At 40.8% G+C, this 22,024-nt stretch overlaps 1 protein-coding gene across 4 annotated transcripts; it reads left to right on the forward strand.

Moving 5' to 3' along the window:
- Window positions 1–42: 42 nt before the first annotated feature.
- THAP4 (THAP domain containing 4) lies at window positions 43–17,200 on the forward strand. Of its 4 annotated transcripts, none has more exons than XM_075201771.1 (6): window positions 43–91; window positions 3,969–4,909; window positions 9,016–9,175; window positions 9,580–9,707; window positions 10,855–10,958; window positions 15,914–17,200. In XM_075201771.1, exons 2-6 carry the CDS (start codon window positions 4,096–4,098, stop codon window positions 16,031–16,033), a joined length of 1,326 nt encoding a protein of 441 aa, XP_075057872.1. In that variant the 5' UTR covers window positions 43–91; window positions 3,969–4,095; the 3' UTR covers window positions 16,034–17,200. The 4 variants fall into 4 exon arrangements, with proteins under 4 accessions (XP_075057872.1, XP_075057869.1, XP_075057870.1 ...); XM_075201768.1 differs by lacking the exon at window positions 43–91 and adding an exon at window positions 99–334; XM_075201769.1 differs by lacking the exon at window positions 43–91 and adding an exon at window positions 99–334 and having other exon boundaries at window positions 9,598–9,707.
- Window positions 17,201–22,024: the final 4,824 nt, after the last annotated feature.

A 22,024-nucleotide genomic window follows, 5' to 3' on the forward strand; every position in this document is an offset into this window, starting at 1 on the left:
CCCTAAGAATGTGCGCAGACACGGAAGTCAGGCGATGTCGTAGAGGCTGACATGTTGTTGTACGGAACAAGGATCGGCGCTGGGACGACGTGTATGGCAGTTTGTATCAGTACTGGCAGCTTTAAGGGAAATCGTCTCTTGAGGCCGAAAGAAGCTTTCGTACAGGAGAGGCCATATTGTGGTTTTGCTCTGTTCAGTCAGGTTGTTCCTGGGAGCAAGGGTGCCGCCATCTTGTACGGAACACGAAGGGGGCTGTCATGGTGATATGCTGTGCAGCGCTGAACTGCACCAACCGGCAGGGGAAGGGAACGAGAGGGACCGTTTCTTTTCACAGGTACCAGCTAGGCTGGTGTCTAGGATACTATCAGAGGCTAGGCATGTTTTACATAAGACATAGGTGCTAACCTGTTGCTCTCCCACTGTTAGAACTACAAGCTGCGAGACATGCTGGTACTCGTAGTTCCACAACAGTATCCCCATGTTGCCTACTCCTGACACCTACATAGGTGTTCAGTGCTATCCATCCACTATGCTCTAAGCAGATGAGAGACAGTAAACTTCTGTCCTACAGTTCTACTTTTTCCTTATGTTTTCTTATATATAGTGTAGATAACAGTTTCAGACAGTACCCCATACTATATTAAAATTAAAAACTATTTTTTATTTCTCAGCCTGGAACACTTGAAGACAAAATGCCACTTTGTTGGACAACTCATTTTGAGCCTGATGTATAGTTGGATGCAATTTACACTGCAATCGTAAGTGAAATTGCATAACAAGTTGAATGGATCTTTAGATCTATGGACTTACTATGCAAACTGCATAAACACACCTCTTTATCTGCCTTATGGACTGGTGTGCATGATACACTTAAGTGTATCAGTCATAGCAGCCATGTAAAGTAGAAGAATTATTAAATGAACGTAAAAAAAATAAAATAAATATATATATATATATATATATATATATATATATATATTTATTTTTTTTATTTTTTTTTAAAGCGTGCTTCTCCTCCCACAAACAGCACTAGGGCTGGTTAAGCTATTTCGAAGGGGATGCACACCTTTTTGTAAAAACAAATTACTAACAAAAAAAATAAAATAACACAGCAAGGTCTGTTGCACCAGCAGAAAGCACCTGCAAAAGATACATCTAGGGATCTATCTGTGCCTGCTTTCAACTCCGCATAGTATGTAAAGACATTGCTAGGCTCGCCCACTACCATCCCTGTTCCAGAGAGGTGCAAGGGGAGGTCCGTTTCTCACGGAGTGCAAACAGACAGATCCTAAAAGTGCTTTTTGCGCTGATCGGTTGGACATGCATCCAGCTCTACATCAGGCCCATTGTAATTTCCAGACACCAAACACCACACTTACTTTCTTTTCATACCTCACTTCCAGAAGATGGGGAGGTATGAAAGAAGAGCTGGCTTGATGATGCCATTTGCGTAATCAAGTGAGTGAGTCTTATTTTGTGAAAATACCCCTGGTCCCTTCCTATACAGCAGCAGGTAAATCCTGATCAAATTGATGGCTCTCCCTTGAGTCCTTACCCTATTCCAGGAGTCTTGGTAACTATGCCAAAAATAGATTTTAAGCACAGGTGTTGTTACAGACACTAGAGTATAGATCACAATTGCTAAACTAGAATTATTACTTTTTAAGTGTGCTAAAAAAATCATATATAATGGAATGTTTTTTGTTTTTTTTTTCTGGAAAATTCTCTCCCTTCAGAGGAGTTGTGATTTGCCAGTGGTCCCTTCAGACACATGTTACATCACTTAAAATAGGGATTGATCCCTGTGTAGTAAACAACAGGGGTAAATGTATCAAGCTGCGGGTTTGAAAAAGTGGAGATGTTGCATATAGCAACCAATCAGATTCTAGTTATTTATTTTACACATTCTACAAAGTGACAGCTAGAATCTGGTTGCTATAGACAACATCTCCACTTTTTCAAACATGCAGCTTGATACATTTACCTCATACAGTAAGTTTATAGAGAATGCTGGAAAGATCTTGCAAAACCTTCCTGTAGTCAGGGCAGTGGTTTAAACCTAGAAAAAAAGTACCAGGCATATGGCAGTATGGATGGTTTGTTCAGGAAAGTAGTGCTGTCATGCTAAATAGTGAGTGTAGTTTAATTGAGGGTAAGTCTAGTATGATAATGGGTTGAAAATGTTCAACATTTAAAAAGAATAGTAAACAGTTGAAAAGTGGGGAAAAAAAGTTATCGAGGCTCAACAGATCTTCAATTAAGGGAACAATCTATATTTATTTTTATTGAATTTATAGTACAGCACAAGTTTCGGGGTATTTTACAAGATACCAATTTGGATTGTTCCCTTAATTGAAGATTGTTAGACCCTCAATATGTGTTTATGTTACTGGCCATTTAGTGGACGATTGCTAATCGTATTGTGCTCCTATTTGATTAGAGGTATGCAAAAACAGGGATATTACATATTGAATCTATAGGGTTGTCACACATCCCAGCATACAGAACATCAAAAGTGACAGTATGCAGTTGTCAGTAGACAAATAAATAAAAATTCAGGCTCATTAAAATGTGGTGTTATGTTTGTTTTACTTTAGTAATTTACCCTACCAGTCAAAAAATACCTGATGGCTGGACTACTCTATTGGGTCAGGGATCCCTATTCCAAATGATGTACAAGCCATGTTCAGCATGAGACTAAAGTCAGCTCAGGCTGGATGGATCATGGTTGTAATAAGTGCTACTTCGCTCAGTACTGAATATGAGGTTATTATGTAACACGTTTCACATATTAGATGGTCCCTGTAAACCATAGTTCATTTTGGATACTAACTGCAATAAACTGCTTTGGAAATTAAGCCCCTTATTCCAGGTCTGACATGGCATTAGATTTAAAAAAAAAAAAAAAATTCTAAAAAGAATACAAATATAGAACCATTTTTACAAATTACAAGCTTTTTAGGAGGAAAAAATCAATGCTATGTTTTAAACTGCACTATATGGGAGTCATAAATACAGGGAGTGAAGTTGGAGGAAATATATTCGTTATATGTTTGTAGAAAAGATTACTATTTGTAACCCTGAAAGATTAAATCTGATTAAAACCCAATATAAAGTGGGAAAGTTTCACTTGTCCCATGGTAATTTATACTTAAATAAATAGAAATGTCTCATTTCTTTTTATAAAAAAAATAGTTTTAAATCCTGTCTCTTTATATCTCTTTATTTATTGCATTACAATCTTCCTCCTTTAGACCTAAATGCATTGTTTGTCTTTTTTTTCTCCAAACTGTTGTTTTCTTGGTTCTAACTTGTAGGTCTCAGAGATAAACCTTTCAGTAGACACCCCCCCATCCCAAATGTCTGCATTTTATATGGTTAATTTATGTTTAGTTTTTATCTGTGATTGTTTTGTGAAATGAAAATGTACTCCCAACTTCTGTTTCCTTGTGTCTGTATGATGGCATACACCTGGTGACAGGGCATACCTCTAGGATGTATGGAAGACCAGAAAGTCTGGAGTCTTTTCAAAATGACCAAAGTCTTCCAGACAATGTTCATAATGACCAAAGCAAAAGTACTAAGATTCAAAGGCATGAGAATAGCATATACCATAGAAGAACAGTCTAACTAGAGGGGGTGGTGCAGACTGAATAATTTACTGTCTGAGTTGGAATCTTCAGCTGCCACCACATCAATTTTATAATGCTTGATGAGTGTGTATAGAGCTACTAATGTGGTTACCCTATAGATTTCCTATGGCGAAACTGTAACTTTCAAGGTCAGCTATTGTGAATTGAAGAACTAATAACGGCTTAATTACAGCAATTTTTTTTTCAATGTGGTCATGGTTTGAATCTTAAAAATAAACAAGATGTTAATTTGAGTTTAGTTACAAACTTACAGTTACTGCAATAAACTGTATGTTAATTTGTTCATCTAATGCCAGACATCATCCACTCGTCTAGGTTCCCTCTGAAAGATGTCGCTCGCCTCTGCCTCTGGACCGCTGCTATACAGCGGAGTGACTGGACACCAGGACCCTATTCTTTCCTGTGCAGCGAGCATTTCAGCCAAGACAGCTTTGTCCCACGTATGCCTGACCAGCACCAACTACTAAGACACAATGCTGTGCCATCCTTATTTCAGAGTGGCAGGGAGGATAATAGTGGAACTGGTGGACTACATATTTTGCGAGTCGGAAAGAGAAAGCGGCCGCCAAAAAGACCACCCTCCTCCAAAGAGTCAAAACGGTCTCTTGTGTTAATTGGAGACAGCCTTTTAAATGAAAGCAGACATCACACCGACATCAATATCAGGGATGACCTCACGGACACCGCTTTTACCTCTAACCCACCCAAAAGCCATACAGCCTCTAAGTTCATCTTCTCCCTGCATTCTTACAGCAGGTCTTCCGTGCCATCACTGACACAAAATGTAGCTAATATGGATCCATCAACTCATCCAGTGGAAGAGAGAACAGAACATTCATTTGATATAACTAATGAAGAAAACAGTAAGAACCTTCCCACCATTGTACAGGACAGTGGGGATTTCTTCTCTGATGTAGAATGTTCCGAAGGGAAATCACCTCAAAGAGAGTTTAGTGGTAGCAGCACATTGGCTTCCATAGGACGTATTCCTATTCAAATAGAGTTAAACCACAGTGAAATCTTGGAATCCCTCCCATATCAGGCAGAGGCGCCCAGCCTTTCCTGTAGTGGACAAGACAGGATTCTTCCTCAAGACATTTATTCACTGGTTCCAGACACTATAAACACCCTTCATTCCTATTGCTCCTTAGCCAAACCTCTGCCCAGCCCAACACATCAGTGCAGTAGCCAGGAATTGACAGCAGGGTGCAGAGGTGGAGAACACTGCAGATCCCGGGCTGACTCCAAACTACCAGGTAAGAAGAGCAGCAGAAGGCAAAATAATGTAAATTCAATTAAAAATACTGGTTTGAACAATAACAGTAGTAGCAGTAACTAGCTGATCAAAAGATATACTGAAAATATACTTAGTTTACAAAAGAAATGTGTGTCCTATTATTCTTGATGTGAATGAAAATCAGGGAGAACGTTTCTGTTATTCTTCTACTGTCATCTGCTTCTAAATCCTAAGAAACTCCTGGTGCCTGACCCCTTAGATATGTCCATACAATCCACATTTCTGATTTTATCCATTAAAATGCATATTTAGCCATTATCCATAACTATTATTAGAATGATTATTACCCTTTGCACTTAGGCATCGTACACGGACATTAATTTAGGCGCTGATGTAGAGTCGGCCACAATTGCACCTCAAAGCGCAGACCAAAATTGTGGTCACTAAAATAAAGCCACAGTTGGGGACATATGCAAAGCTGCAACTACTGCAAGATACATGCAGGTCTGCACCAGTAACATATGTGCCTGGTTTATGTTTCATACACTATTGCCCATGTTTATACCCATTTGTTCTGTTTGCAAAATAAATTTTCACTTAGGCTTCAATAAAATTTCAAAAACCCCACTAATGCAGAAGAAACAACTCCCTGTCTTGCGTATTTGAAAGAAAACAAATTGTTTAAAGAAACACCAACCAGCGTCAGCAAACAGCCAATCACAAGCAGTTTCTTATTGCTGGTGACTGTCATCATCATCATCATCCTCTTTTGACTACCCACATACAAAATGACTTGTAAAGACGTACATGCATGTTCCCCTGTGTGCATCTGTTCACAGTTGCATGAACACGCCCTTACTGTACTTGGCCTAGGTTAGACCACTCCTTTCCCTGCCTGGTCCCGCCTCTCCAGATGCAATACAGCATGAGTGCCGGAATCACGCAGTTCTATATAGGCCATATGCAGAGAGATTTCATGCAAGATACACTACACAGACTGGAGTAGTAGCCAGTCTGCATCAGCCCCTTAGAGCACAATATAAAATGCACTTTGATGCTGATAGTGCAAACAACAATGTAAGCGACGACCTGGCCTTCCCTTCATGTCCATGTCAGCATTGCCTGCAGTGTTCAAAAAGTAGTGTTGCTCTGTAAATATGATTGCGTTCTATGGGAACGGTCTCAAAGTACACAGTACGCCTTAATGCAGGGGAGCGATAGGAGACATTACTGAACACACTTCTAAAACTCTCTTCAAACGGACAAAGTACAAGGTTTTATGTGTTTATAATCAGCACCAACACCTGTGTGTACAAGTTCCTATAGTGCCAACCTGTTTTGTAGTATTGAACAAGGAGAATTCCTAAACTGCTAATCATACCGGTACATTTACAGAGAATGGTAGAGGTCTCCTTTATATATGCTATTAGTGCACGTGCACATTAGATTTTCTTTGTTACATATTCATGGGTTTTCCTAAGCTTAGGTTTTCCTAAGTCACAGATTATAGATAACTTGGGCGTAGAAATCAGGTGACAGTGCTTCTGACATTTACAGCTGTAAACTCTTTGACAGCTCATGTAATATGTAACCTGAGACTATATCTCCCACTATGCCCTACTTCTGTGTGATGTCATATCCTGCCTATAACAAGACAGAGAAGAGACATGGCCAGTGTGCTAAATGCAGGTAAAGAGTCTGTCTACATCAGAGGAGTGCAGACATACAGTAGCTTCTTGTAGGCAATGCTGGTGTACAGTAAAGGGCACTGCAGAGCTGTGCCTCAAGGTATTCTAAATGTAACCCATCTGTTTCCTTATGTTACAGGCAAAGCCAGACTTGGTGCATTGGGGATCACAGATAATGTGTCTGGGTCATAAATTGGTGTTATACTGTATTATGAAATGTTATATTATGGTAGTGCAATAATACTGCATTGGTTAAAATGAGTGAATGCCACATGTTTACAGGACAAATAAGTACAGATAATAACTAATATGTATGTGACAGTGACACACTGCATATTGCTTACTGATCGTTGTTTTACTCCAGATATATAAATAACAAAAAGCTCTAGCGTAGAGATATGCAGCAAGTGGCTCTTCAGCTGCTGTGGAACTACAAGTCTAAGCATGCCTTTTCTGACATACCATATTGGGACTTGTGGTTCCACAACAGTTAAGAGTCACAGGTTGTCTAAACTTGGTCCGAGGTCTCTGTGTGATGTGGTCACAATCAAAGGGAAAAATATTTTTGTGTAGGGCCAGTAATGACTTCATAAAAAAACATGACACAGTTATTACCTGCTCTACATCTATAAGAATATACTAGATAAATTATAGCTAGAATCTGATTGGTTGCTATGGGCTGCACCAACACTTTCCCTTTTTAGAAATTTTAGTAAATCTACCCCTAAATGTTTTGCATCTTACAATGTGTGTTACAGCTTGCCAGGCCCTCCAGAGCTCTTAGGCCTCATACACTGTCGCTATTGTCAAACATTTAACGTATGTTCTCAGAGCCTATTATAGACACTTAGGGGTATATTTACTAAACAGTGGGTTTGAAAAAGTGGAGATGTTGCCTATAGCAACCAATCAGATTCTAGTTATTTATTTAATGCATTCTAAAAAATGAAAGCAAGAATCTGATTGGTTGCTATAGGCAACATCTCCACTTCTTCAAACCCGCAGTTTAGTAAATCTAGTCCTTAGTGCATTATCTATCAAGCAGCAGCTTCAAGAACTGACTGTTCCCTTTCTGCCTAATATACCTCACCCCTTGACAGGTGTCATTGTAACAAGATAATCGGTGTTATTCACTCCACTTGTCAGTGGTTTTAATGTTGTTGTGACTTATAGGTGCTGCAGGTTTTCTAGCAAACACTACTTGAAATTTCCCAGTAAATACATGTATTTGTGATTCACTGTCACTTGTATGTACATGGGATAATTAAACACAGTAATGAATATTCCTAGCACCTGTCATTTATGTTCAGGAGCATTGTAAATCCTTGTCTCCATTCTGCATATGATTGGTGTCTAATTTTAACTTTCATAAAAATTGTTTCTATGATTCCTATAGTCCTGGTGATATGTGTAGTGGGATTACCCATTATGAGGTTTACAAGACACTCTGTTAGCTCATTATAAAGGTAACTTGACCCCTGCTTTCAAGTTACATGGAAAATAAATGTTATCAGCTAATGTGCCATAGTCTGGATACATTTTATGCTTTATGAGTGACCTCCCCCTTTTATTAATACTGATTATTGTTCAGTATTGTATTGGGATTGTAACATTATGTACTCACATACTGATTGTTGGCAGAGTTTACAATATGTTGTTAATATGTAACAGATTTAAGCTCATGTCCATTTGTCTGGAAAATAAAAATAAACATTTAAATAAATCCCAACTACAGAATTACAACAAAGCAACTCGAGATACTTTATAACAGTGTGATCGTTGCCAAAGGATAGTCCACCGTTTTCAAGCTAAATTATTAAGATCTTTACTATTGCATTAGTTAATTTGACTACATGTGTGGTTTTATTATTTAGTGTTCTTGATCTGAAATACATGGATGTATTGGTTTGACTTTGTCCAGAACAACGTTTTTCTGCCTCTACATCACAGACATAAAGTAGTAGCAGAGTCACACACAGCGGTAGGTTCTTGAAAGATCAGGAGAGAGGAGGGTAGTGTAAAATGTTTAATAATATCATAAAACCTGTGATCAGTGGGTGAGAGGAATACAGACATGTAGATGTAGCGGCAGCTGATAGTAAGTGAATGCACAGGAACACAGACTGGGGTGGGCTTTCCTCCGACTAGGATGGTCAGGGAGTAGGCGTTTATTTACACTGTATATCATCATCAAAGTTTATATAGCACCAACATATTCCGTAACGCTTTACAAACACAGTAATAAACTGAGTAAAGCAGATAAAGAGGTGAGAAGGAACTGCTCGCAGGCTTACAATCTATGGGACAATGGGAGTTGGATACATGAGGTTAAGTCTACATATTGCATTTCAGTCCATTTCAGTCCAGCCAGAAATATCTTGTCTAAATGAAGTGTATAAAGGTGTGTTTGGTGTTTTGCACAATGTTGTTGTTCCAGATGCTCCTCCTTTGAACCCGGCTGTGGCACCGCTGGTTTGGATGCTGGGAACCTGGGTATCTGATCCCGCTGGGGAAGGGCAGTTTCCCTCCATCCCATCTTTCCGCTACATAGAGGAAGCTGTCATCTCGCACATCGGGCAGCCCATGCTCAATTTCATGTGAGTGGTGGGTTACACAAAACAAGTAGGATATGACGGACTTCTGCAGTTGGAACCCTTGGCTAATATATAGTTGACTTTTTTTTTTTTTTTTAAAGTAGGGCATGTAATATTATTTATTATCTCTTCTCCCATGCGAATCAATGATGGCTGCTTGCAGTTGGCTACAAAGTACTTTGTGTGGCAGGTACCTAGTCTCATCCATCCACCCAATAAAAAAAATGTAATAGTCTGGAAAGTAAAGCGTTTTTTTTGGTGCAGCTCCAAACATTCTGCACTAAATAGGACCAGGATGTAGGATATTGCATGCTAGAGAGGAGGTGGAAGAAGGAAGTACGAGTTAAGCAGGTAAACAGAGTATTAAGGCATGTGTACATAAATTATACTACAATTCACGTGTTTAGGCTCATGTTGTTGTGCAGGTTTTGTTCCTCTAACCCTGAGACGGGGAAGGCGATGCACAGAGAATGTGGATTCATCCGTGTAAAGCCTGGGACCAACCAAGTGGCATTTATATGTGCCCAGAACACAGGTAAGCCCAGCATAGGAACCACATTCTGTGCACTGGTGCTGACATGTTTATGGAATCTCTGTACTCAAGATAGATTAAAGTACAAAAACAAAAAGCTTCAGTAGCGTCTATCATCATCATTTATTTATAGGTCTCCTCAGACTCCGCTCATCTTACAGATGTGGCATCCATCTTATAGATATCACATGCCTGAATATAATAAACGTAATAATATATCAATATGTAATATCACATACATGGATAGTCCTGAGCTAGCAATTACAGTTGGCATGGATACCGGTATGAATTCCAGATATGACAATCAGCAGAAGATTCAGCTTAAATCATGACATCAGGATCGTACGAGGTGGACAGACATAAGACACAGAGAGGACCTTGTCCGTGAGAGGTTACATTGTAGAGAGAGAGGGTAATGAGACAGTAGCTGATCACCAGGTCTTCCATTTATTCTGCAGTGTAATTTGTAGACTATACTAGGGCAGGATTCATGTATATAATATTAGCATATGTAAGCTACGCAAATATCAAAATGTGATGTTTGTCGAAAAGTGAAGGTCCCATAAAATTCCTGTGTTTGCCCCTGTGGTAGTTCTCTTTCTATGATACCTTACAGATTAGGAATTCCTTCTCAGAGAGCCTGCACTTGTCCCCACTGTAGAGTGCGCCGATGTAGTGACCAATAAGTCTTTGCCTTTTTCAACTATATATGAATACTTAAACAATCTGCTATGACAATACCAACCATTGAGCGTTCATGGTGGGATTGAGTCTTATGTATTTCTTCTTTACATTAATGATTATTATTGACTTTAAACCATGTGCTAATTTTGTATGTTTAACATTGGAGTAATGTGGATGTTTTTGCATGAACATTAGACACAAATATAGTACGCCGCACTGGTTCTGTGTGCAGGAATTGGTAGTGGTGGTATGACAAGTTTTACATATCTCATCAATGCCTGGCTAGTGTCTGTTTAATACCTGTCCTGCTTATAGCTGTATTATTAGCGGCTGGCCCTTACTATAGTCATTGAGGTGGTCCAGGCTGTTTGTGATGGAGCACATGATTTTCACAAATCAGTTTGAGAGATGTGCTGGATCACTACTGTGTTACTGCTAAGTACATCTCTGCATTATCTGTGCTCAGGTGTTGTGGAAGTGGAAGAAGGAGAGGTGCAGGGAGAACAGCTCAGTCTGACCTCACAATCACTCGGCAGGATCAGCTTTGCCAAAGAGCCTCATGTGCAAAAGGTAAAAAACCAAGTGGCCAACTGTATAGAACAGTGCATCAGCACATAATTGTACAAAATATGAATTGATGGAATATAACAAGGCATTTTGTCCCCAGGTTATATAGAACTTTAGATGTTTGAAATTGCATATTCCATTGTTATCTAGCCATGTCCAAGCCATTATCCTCCACATATCTCTAATTTAGACTCCAGAGGGTAAACGTATCAAGCTGTGGGTTTCTGGCGGGTTTGAAAAAGTGGAGATGTTGCCTATAGCAACCAGATTGTAGTTATTTAGTACATTCTACAAAATGATAGCTAGAATCTGATTGGTTGCTATAGGCAACAACGCCCCTTTTCAAATCCGCTGGAATCCTGCAGCTTGATACATTTACCCCCAGATGGTTTCTTGTTGTTACTTTCACTAGGCTTACAGCCAGACTTTATGGTGTGCATATAAAAATGTTTCTCCTCTATTCACAGCCCAATATATCATTTTAATTCTGATGACACATTCCTGGAACTTTTTCATGTATTTGTGCATGTCACTTTGATATTCTATTTGTCCATTAAAGTTGACACAGCAATACAATCGTTCTCCCCATTCGGTAAACAGACGGATTTGTCAGCATTGTTCTCCAAATAGCATAGGGCCGGTTCTAGCTGCCATGGTTTGTGCATGCCTAAATGTGACATCCAATGGTTGGGACACTAATTATCCCATACAGTCTGCTGCAACAAAGGAGGGAAAGTTTTAATTGCATTAGGCAATTCAGACAATCATTTGACAATTTTTTTTATGTATGTGTATACAGTCAAGTCCATAAATATTAGGACATCGACACAATTCTCATATTTTGGGCTCTATACACCACCACAATGGATTTGAAATGAAACAAACAAGATGTGCTTTAACTGCAGACTTTCAGCTTTAATTTGAGGGAATTTACATCCAAATCAGGTGAACGGTGTAGGAATTACAACAGTTTCTATATGTGCCTCCCACTTTTTAAGGGACCAAAAGTAATGGGACAAACTAAACAATCCTACATCAAACTTTCACTTTTTAATACTTTGTTGCAAATCCTTTGCAGTCAATTACAGCCTGAAGTCTGGAACGCATCACCAGATGCTGGGTTTCATCCCTGGTGATGCTCTGCCAGGCCTCTACTGCAAATGTCTTCATTTCCTGCTTGTTCTTGGGGCATTTTCCCTTCAGTTTTGTCTTCATCAAGTGAAATGCATGCTCAATCGGATTCAGGTCAGGTGATTGACTTGGCCATTGCATAACATTCCACTTGATAGCCTTAAAAAACTCTTTGGTTACTTTTGCAGTATGCTTCGGGTCATTGTCCATCTGCACTGTGAAGCGCCGTCCAATGAGTTCTGAAGCATTTGACTGAATATGAGCAGATAATATTGCCCGAAATACTTCAGAATTCATCCTGCTGCTTTTGTCAGCAGTCACATCATCAATAAATACAAGGGAACCAGTTCCATTGGCAGCCATACATGCCCACGCCATGACAATACCACCACCATGCTTCACTGATGAGGTGGTATGTTTTGGATCATGAGCAGTTCCTTTCCTTCTCCATAGTCTTCTATTCCCATCACTCACACAGGTTGATCTTTGTCCTGTCCATAGAATGTTGTTCCAGAACTGTAATGGCTTTTTTAGATGTTGTTTGCCAAACTCTAATCTGGTCTTCCTGTTTTTGTGGCTCACCAATGGTTTACATCAGGCTTGTCCAACCTGCGGCCCTCCAGATGTTGTGAAACTACAAGTCCCAGCATGCCCTTCCAGCTATCAACTGGTTGTCTACCAGCAAAGCATGCTGGGGCTTGTAGTTCCACAACACCTGGAGGGCCGCAGGTTGGACAGGCCTGGTTTACATCTTGTGGTGAACCCTCTATATTCACTCTTGTGAAATCTTCTCTTGATTGTTGACTTTGACACACATACACCTACTTCCTGGAGAGTGTTCTTGATTTGGCCAACTGTTGTGAAGGGGTTTTTCTTCACCAGGGAAAAAATTATTCTGTCATCCACCACAGTTGGTTTCCGTGGTCTTCCGGGTATTTTGGTGTTGCTGAGCTCTCCGGTGCGTTCTTTCTTTTTAAGAAGGTTCCAAACAGTTGATTTGGCCACACCTAATGTTTTGCTGTCTCTCTGATGGGTTTGTTTTGATTTTTCAGCCTAATGATGGCTTGCTTCACTGATAGTGACAGCTCTTTGGATCTCATATTGAGAGTCAACAGCAACAGATTCCAAATGCAAATGTCACACCTAGAATCAACTCCAGACCTTTTACCTGCTTAACTGATGATGAAATAACGAGGGAATAGCCCACACATGTCCATGAAATAGGTTTTGAGTCTATTGTCCCATTACTTTTGGTCCCTTAAAACGTGGAAGGCACATATAGAAACCGTTGTAATTACTACTATCACGAGCCGCGCCTGTATGCCACATCCTGGCGTGAACTAGCAGCCGGGCATGTGCTTTAGGTTCTATGCTCTGTTATTTTCCTTGTGGCATAGATTTAGAAGGGTGTAGGGACAGCCTCCAACACCAGGGGGAGCGCTCTCTTATGATTTAAACTGGTTCACTTATATTTTTATACATGCTTCCTGGTTTTGTTATTACTTATGCTAGTTCTAGCTAGTAATTAATTAGCTGCCTCCTGAGGCTGATTGTCAGCCCTATCCTTCTCTGTCCTGATTGGCTCTTAGTGCTATGTAAGGCAGTGAGATCAGAGCCTCACTGCCGGTTATAGCGTCCTGTTCACAGTTCTGCTGCCTGCTTGGTGTTAAAACCTGTGACTGACTTCCCTTGTATAACCCTCGCTTGTTCCTGGACCTTGAACCTACTCTTCTGACCCTGACCATTTGCCTGGAAACTGGATTCTGCTCCTCCGCCAGTGCCCCTGACCTTTCGCTTGTCCCTGGATTCCGTACCTGTGTTTGTGACCTCTGACCTTGGTTTACTCTGCCTGAACCCCACGCTGCTGTCCGCCAATCACTCCACTCCTGAGTTCTCCTTAGCCGGTATACGATTCTCGACCCTCTGTTAGCCTGAGGCCAAGTCTGTCCCCACCACTAGGGGCTCCAGCGAACACCAGGCTTTCAGAGTAGACTCCGAGTTTTATTGTGCTGGCTAGGCAGTTCCTAACATTATAACCGGCAGTGATGCTCTGATCTCACTGCCTTAAATAGCACTAAGAGCCAATCAGGACAGAGGAGGATAGGGCTGACAATCAGCCTCAGGAGGCAGCTAATTAATTACTAGCTAGAACTAGCATAAGTAATAACATAACCAGGAAGCATGTATAAAAATATAAGTGAACCAGTTTAAATTATGAGAGCTCCCCCTGGTGTTGGAGGCTGTCCCTACACCCTTCTAAATCTATGCCACAAGAAAAATAACAGAATATAGAACCTAAAGCACATGCCCGGCTGCTAGTTCACGCCAGGATGTGGCATACAGCCGCGGCTCGTGACAGTACCCCCCCCCCCTTGAGGAGTGGTCAAGGAACCCCGACAACCGGGCTTTGTGGGAATTTTTTTTAAAAATTCCTTCTTGAGTCTCTCAGCGTGGAGACGCTTTTGTGGTATCCAACACCGCTCCTCTGGACCATAGCCCTTCCAGTGCACTAAGAACTGGACCTGCCCTTGAACCTTCCTTGAGTCCAGAATTTTTTCAATGATGAACTCGCGGTCTCCATTTATAAGCAGAGGCCGAGGTCTGTTAGAGGAAGATTGATTGTATTTGCTGGGAGCAACGGCTTTTTTCAGAAGAGAACAATGGAACGTACAAGAAATTTTTAAAGATGGTGGTAATTTGAGTCGGAATGCCACTGGATTCACTTTCTTTTCAATCATAAATAGCCCGATGAATCGAGGACCAAATTTCCTGCAAGGTTGCCCCAATTTGATGTTCCGTGTGGACAACCACACATGATCTCCTGCTTTCAATACACATGGACCACGATGGCGATCAGCGAAGGCTTTAGACCTAAGAGAGGCTTGACACAGAGCGGAATGTACCTCTTCCAAACGGACTTCAACCTGGCAGTGAAGGCAGGTATTCCAGGATCACCAAGGGAAACAGCAGAAGAGAAGGAGTTAGATTTTGGGTGGAACTCGAGAACACAGAAGAATGGGGAAGTGTGTATAGAAGAATAGCAGGAATTATTGTACGCGAATTCCGCCCAGGGCAAAAGAGAGGACCAATTATCGTGGAATCTGGAAACATAGATGCGGAGGTAATGTTCCAAAGACTGATTGGTCCTTTCCGTCTGCCCATTCGACTGAGGGTGGTAAGTGGAGGACAGACTGATACTAATTCCTATGGAATTACAAAAAGACCTCAAAGTGTGCAATAAACTGTGAACCTCGATCTGAAACAATGTTTTCTGGGAGGCCGTGGAGACGGAAGATATGGGTAATAAATAAGGTAGCCAAACTTCTGGCATCTGGCAATTTGAGTAAGGTTATAAAGTGTGCCATCTTGCTGAACCGATCAACAACTACCCAAATGGTGTTGGAAGCTGTCCCTACACCCTTCTAAATCTATGCCACAAGGAAAATAACAGAGCATAGAACCTAAAGCACATGCCCGGCTGCTAGTTCACGCAAAAATGTGGCATACAGCCGCGGCTCGTGACAACTACACCGTTCACCTGATTTGATTGTAAATACCCTCAAATTAAAGCTGAAAGTCTGCAGTTACAGCACATCTTGTTAGTTTCATTTCAAATCCATTGTGGTGGTGTATAGAGCCCAAAATATGAGAATTGTGTCAATGTCCCAATATTTATGGACTTGACTGTATGTGTGTATATATTATATATGTTTGATCCATTTTTTTTGTTCGTCTTCAGATAGAAAGTCAGAGTTATGTATCATCACCTCTGGTTTACTCGGGTTCCAATAGTATTCCTTGTCTTCCTTGTCTTGCTCCCCTCACAGATCTCGCGGACCTTCCGTCTGACCGCTGAAGGGAAGCTGGAGCAGACGGTCTCCATGGCAACTAGCACACAGGCCATGGCTCCGCACTTACGTGTCACCTACAAGAAAGTGACCTCATAACAGTTTGTGTCCAAGATATTGAACTAATGCCTTTACTGGGCACATGAACTGATTAAATCCAATGCTGCTGACCGCTCTATTGTATCCTTATAAGATTGTTTGTTTGTTTTTTTTTTTACCAAAAATCCATATACCAAGTGTATCATTACTAAGTCTATTATACCATTCTTAAGCTTTTTTTTTTTTTTTTTTTTTTTTTTTTTTCAGTGAGGTACATTATACAACCTCTTCAGTGCCTCATGTTTTCACATAGTGTGTAAAAGTAATTTTCCAATTGTAACCAACACATCTGAAAAATGGGAAAACTGTTCTGATTATTCAGCTGTTAAAAAAACAGGTCACTAAGCGGTTAACGTTCACTTTGTTTATCAATCAGTTTTTTTGTTATCTCGTTTCCTTGTAATTTTCTTCACTATTCAAGCATGTCCCGGTGTTTAGTATAAGTGTAGTAATAACACTTTGTAAGGCATGTACTTCTTATAGAGTGATGAGTAATACATGGGTTATTTGTGTGCGTGATCCATGTGGATGTCAGTATGAATGAAACAGCTACTGGCTGATAGAAATATGGAGAATAGATGCCAACAGGTTTGGGGTACTACAGAAAAACTAGCCTAGACAAAATAAAGAAAAAATGTAAATTTGGGCATGGAAAAATTACCCCAGCGTTCTTAGATTAATTCCTGTCAGCCAGACAAGACTATTTGACCGCGGCCATTATTTGACTGTAAGGGGTCGATTCAATTCTGCCACGAATAGCGCGGCGTTAACAGTATTACCGTTAATATGGTCATTTTAACCTGGATTTCATCTCGCAGCTCAGGGAGCCGCGACTAAAAATCCACCGTTGTAATTACCGTATAAGGGTAATTATGCACAATTTTACCATATTAACGGTAAAACTGCTAACGCCGCGCTATTATTGGCAGAATCTAATCGGCCCCTAAGAGTGGGTACAGCAAAGAAATTGACGTTGAGAAAGTTGATTCAATACATTGTTCTCCTTCTGCATTTGTGCTGGTTGAAGCTGTCTTTTGTGTAGAACCTCTGGTCAATTTTTTTTACAGAATATTACAGGGACCACACAAAATACAAAGGCTGTACTTAGTACTTATCAAAAAATGAAGATTTATAATTAAAGTAATAAAAAAAACTACTTACTGAAAAGTGCATCTTCGGTCTTGGTAAAATGTTTATTTTCATAAACGTCTGTGTAACTCTCTGTACAATAATAATGAACGTTATGTACCCCAATAACCCGTTCTACAATTCTGTCTGACATTGTGTTTCTATACAACTTGGTGTAGTGATACAGCTTGTGTGAAGGGCTGTGACAACAGATATCTGTCGGCAGAATCTTTATTCCATAACACCTACGTATTACACAGCACTTTACAGATAATATGTGATCTGCCCAGTGGAGCGTACAATCGGTAGAATTAATTATCATTATCTTTTAGACTGTGGGAAACCCAGGCAGACATGGGGAGAAGATACAAACTCCACATGGTAACCATTGTGCCACCTATATTGGCAGTAACGCTCAAGCCCCCTTCCTCATGTAACCCCTCCCAAGCAACAGTGACTACCCTCTCACAGGGCAATAATCAATGCTTTTTCTCTGTATAACCCCCTCCAGACACCAGTCCATGATGCAGTAAGAAATATTTGGTCACAGTCACCCTTTCATAGAGAAATAATGCTAGTTCTCATTATTTCTCCGTTTTCCCTGTCCCAAATAACAGTGCTGCACCAGTATTGCTGGCAGAGGCTGTCTGGGTGCGGCTTTTGTGCTCCATTTGACCAGCTTTTTGTTCTTAGGGGGGGGGGGGAAGGGGATTTATACCCAGCCCCATTTTCTCTGTCAGCCGCACACTATAATGTCCCTGTCCGCAGATGATGCTGCCCGTCTGCTCGGATTGTGTTTAAAACAACATCGGAGCGGCCGGACAGGATCTCTGGCTGCCTCTCCGCCCACAGCGACAGGAATATAGTGTGCGGCTGCAGGTAGCCCGCATGTGCCCTGATCGCCCACAGATCCGCCACTGGTATGACTAGAATTTTTCTGCTCTTATCTTTACCCCGCACTCACCATGAAACTTAGTCCATCAATTGCCGTTTTGCATTTTATCATACAGTATTGTTTAGTACATATGTCTTTGTGTTCCCCATGTTAACTCGAGAATAAAAGTGAATAGTGCAGATAGAAAGTAAAGTCATATAAAATGTTAAACAAGTATGACCTATTCTAGAGGATTAAAGGAAAGCAAAGCACCTGATAGAGTAATATTTCTGGAACTTTTAGCCAAAATAAAGGTGATATTGTGTATGCGTACTGAATAGATTCTTTGATAAGGTTTGTAAAAGTTGTGTGTTTCACAGGCTGCACCCGGATACTATCCAAGTCTCCACACCATATACAAGACACATATAGAAAGCAGCAATAATGTAATATTGTTTCAGTATAATCACCAACACATGCGTGTTTTGAGTGCCGGAAGGAGTAGGACCTCTGGTGTACTGCTCGGTGGAAAGAGACCTCAAGAGATTTGAGGTTCGATTGCTACTACAGATATGCAATTTTTATTTATTATCTGGTACGCACAATTACATCCACGGGGTGTTTTGGTGTAGTTATTATACTGAAACAATATTACACTATTGCTGCTTTCCGTATATATCTTGTACATGGTGCGGAGCCTTGAACAGTATCCGGGTGCAGCCTGTGAAGCACACAACTTTTACCCATCAAAGAATATATTCAGTACACATATACAATGTCACCTTTTTTTGGCTAAAAGTTCCATAAATATTACACTATGAGGCACTTAGCTTTCCTTTTATCCCTTAGAATATCTTTACCCGACCAACCACCTGGATGATTACAACACAGCTGCCGCTTGTACACAAGAAGTGTTTGGGTGAAACTTATGAACTAGATTGGGACTGGATTTGAATTTAGCGCCGCTTATAAGCATATAAGTATGACCTGTTGTATAAAAAATACCACTTTAATCATTTGCATCAGAAAACGGAAATTGAAAGACTAAATTATGATCTTTTATTTATAAAGTGACACAAAGGATCCGCTGCACCGTACATAGGGGGATGAACAAAGTACATATTTCCACACATTAAACAATGAATACGTAATTACACAAATGTTATACAGTGAGCAAACAGCCACGAATTAACGGAGTACATAACAAATCATACAAAAAGGGACATACATAAGAACAGTAAGTATATATGGGTACAGAATAATATAGGCATGGATTCAATTAACAGAACAAATCACATGGCATGCAGGAATCATTCATTTAAAGCATAACAGAGACAAGGAAGGCGCGGAAACAGAGAGGAGACATAGGATAGAGGACCCTGCTAACATTCTAAAGTTGTCCTAGTATCAATATAATGAAACGGAAGCATAGTGTTTATTTAATACTACAAATATGGATGACAAGTTTCTAGTGATTGTTATGATATTCTAAGAGTCTGACACTGGTGGACAACAGTGATAGGCTTCACATTATAATTGGATAGAAACATTGAGGATAATGAAGGTGAAATACACATATATTTACACTTCATATCCTAAATTTGCACCTAGACAAACCATAGGGTGCAAATGCACCAATATTAAAGATGCCTTCTATAGACTAAGATCCAAATACATACAGAAAAATGCCAGTGCTAGAACTAAAGATATTTGAGATAATACTGTATGTAAGAGATTTTCTTGCCTCCCTGTGAAGGAACCATGGCAGCTACCCTCTGTTAGACCCTTTTTGCAAAGAAAAATGGCTGATAACAGAAAGTACCAGCTTACACTGTAACTTCATAGTTAAATGTCAGGTTCTGTCATGGCCATTCTGTTGTCCAATCTGGCAGATTTAGACAAAATTAGCCCAGAATCTTCGTCTGAGTGAGGACCCAGCAAACACCAAACTGAAATCAGGAAGTTACTGGCTATTATGTGTGTCTATCAATCGGCAGACGGAACTAATGGAGCCTCACATGATCCAGCCATTTGCACTGACTGTTAGATCTGTCCAATTTGTCCAACCATGTCCAAACAGAACATAAAGAGCGACAGACCACATCAACGTGGGAGGCAACCTTCACATGTATGCTTGTGCATGGTTAATACAAGACAACTTGCATTTCAATTTTACTTCTCTAGTGCCTGATTAGATAATACTAAGTCAGTTATCCAATTAAACGCCTTTTCTAGTGATGCAGCACCTGGGTATCATACACTTTGTTTAAAGGATAATTAAAACAAAAATTAGGTTTGGAATATACAAAGTTAAACCTGATTCCAGACCATTATTAACCTTTATTCATAAAGTGCCTACATAGTACATAGAACTTTACACAGAATAGCCATTCATACCAGTTCTTGTGTCAGCGGAGCTGTATTCCCTACCACACAAACACACTAGGGTTAATTTTGACAGAAAACTTTTAACTTACCACTACGTATTTGGAGTGTAGGAGGAAACCCACACAAACATGGGAAGAGCATACAAACGCCTCACAATAGGGCCTTGGTTATAATTGAAGTCATGACCCTACTGCTGTGAGGATACGGGAATGAAGAGACCCATCACTGCCCAGACCGTATAGCGATTACCTAACTTTGCTCTCCTTACTGCTGCTTGTAGCATGTTGGCACCATGTAGTCACCAAGCTGTTCATATGAAGAAGGCCAGGTCGATAAAAGGGAAGAGAGTCCCCAGTTATCTGACGTCCTCTCTATGCTCCTTTCAACCTGGTACATATTAATAGAGACAGTGTACTAAGCAAGCAGTACCAGGCGTACAACAGACAGACCCCATGTAAGATCTGTCAGGGCTAATTCAAAATATTCAGTCCAGTTTTTGGATTGAGTATACAGACTACAAACACTAGCTGACTGCAGGAGCTCCTGTCACAAAATGAAAAAAACTGGTGCTTTATAACCTGGGGACTTCTCTATGACCTCAGCTCTGACAATGTGGGAAATCCCCAGATAATAAATAGACCTAGCATCTGTCTTTTTTCCATTTTGCATGGGAGCTAGTGTGTGTTGTCTGTTAAGGTTTTTGTTATTTTGCCAGGCATGTTACTGTGAAGTATTTTGGTTTATCAAGCTGTAGTACTAAAAGCACCAGCATGCCCAAACTGTTAATGACAGACTGGGATTGCTGGGACCTGTAGTGGGGGGGGTAGTCCGATTTTTCTTTTTTTTGGCGCACACCATCTCCCTCATTATGGCAGTAGGACCCATCTCTGCGGGTGCCCCTACTATAGTGCCCACCAGCCCCGAAGTCTCCGGACGAAACGCGTTGGTTAGACACCTCACAAGATCCAGACAAGCCAACCAAAGAAACCTGAACGCGGAGAAGCACCACAGATTCACAAGCCGCTCCACATAAGGTGATACACATCCGAGGGCAGGAGACACACACGCGGAGAGCCCTACTCTGCAGTGGAACGCACAGGCGCCTGTGCGTTCCAACCCAATACCGGAAGTGAGGCAGCTGGAACGCATCTGCGTTCCAAGACCAACGGGAGGAAGCCGCTCGGCCGCAGCCACCCCGGCCGCTCGTCCAGCGCTACAATCAACATCTACCATCAGCAGCCACCCGCCCACCAACGGCACCGTGCCCAGAACAGCCACTAAGTTGCGCCACGGCAGAAACAAGAAAACAAGCACGGGAATTGGAACACCCGGAACATCCGTAACGGCAGCAACCACCCTCAAAATACACAAATCAAGCGCAGACGTCCCAGGTAAGCCCTCCCAAAAGGGTCTCTTCCACCCACATCAATGCCCTTTGAATGATGACATTACTGCTGTCGACAGTCACAATGTTACCATTTTAAACATGTCGACAGAATGTATGTAGACATTTACACTGTCAACATTTAAGTATAATAATATATGTTTCAACATATTCACCATCGCCAGAATGTCTACATCCCGTACACAAAGTTTACTGC

This window comes from Mixophyes fleayi, chromosome 3, assembly GCF_038048845.1.
Source record: "Mixophyes fleayi isolate aMixFle1 chromosome 3, aMixFle1.hap1, whole genome shotgun sequence".
Taxonomy (NCBI): Eukaryota; Metazoa; Chordata; class Amphibia; order Anura; family Limnodynastidae; genus Mixophyes; species Mixophyes fleayi.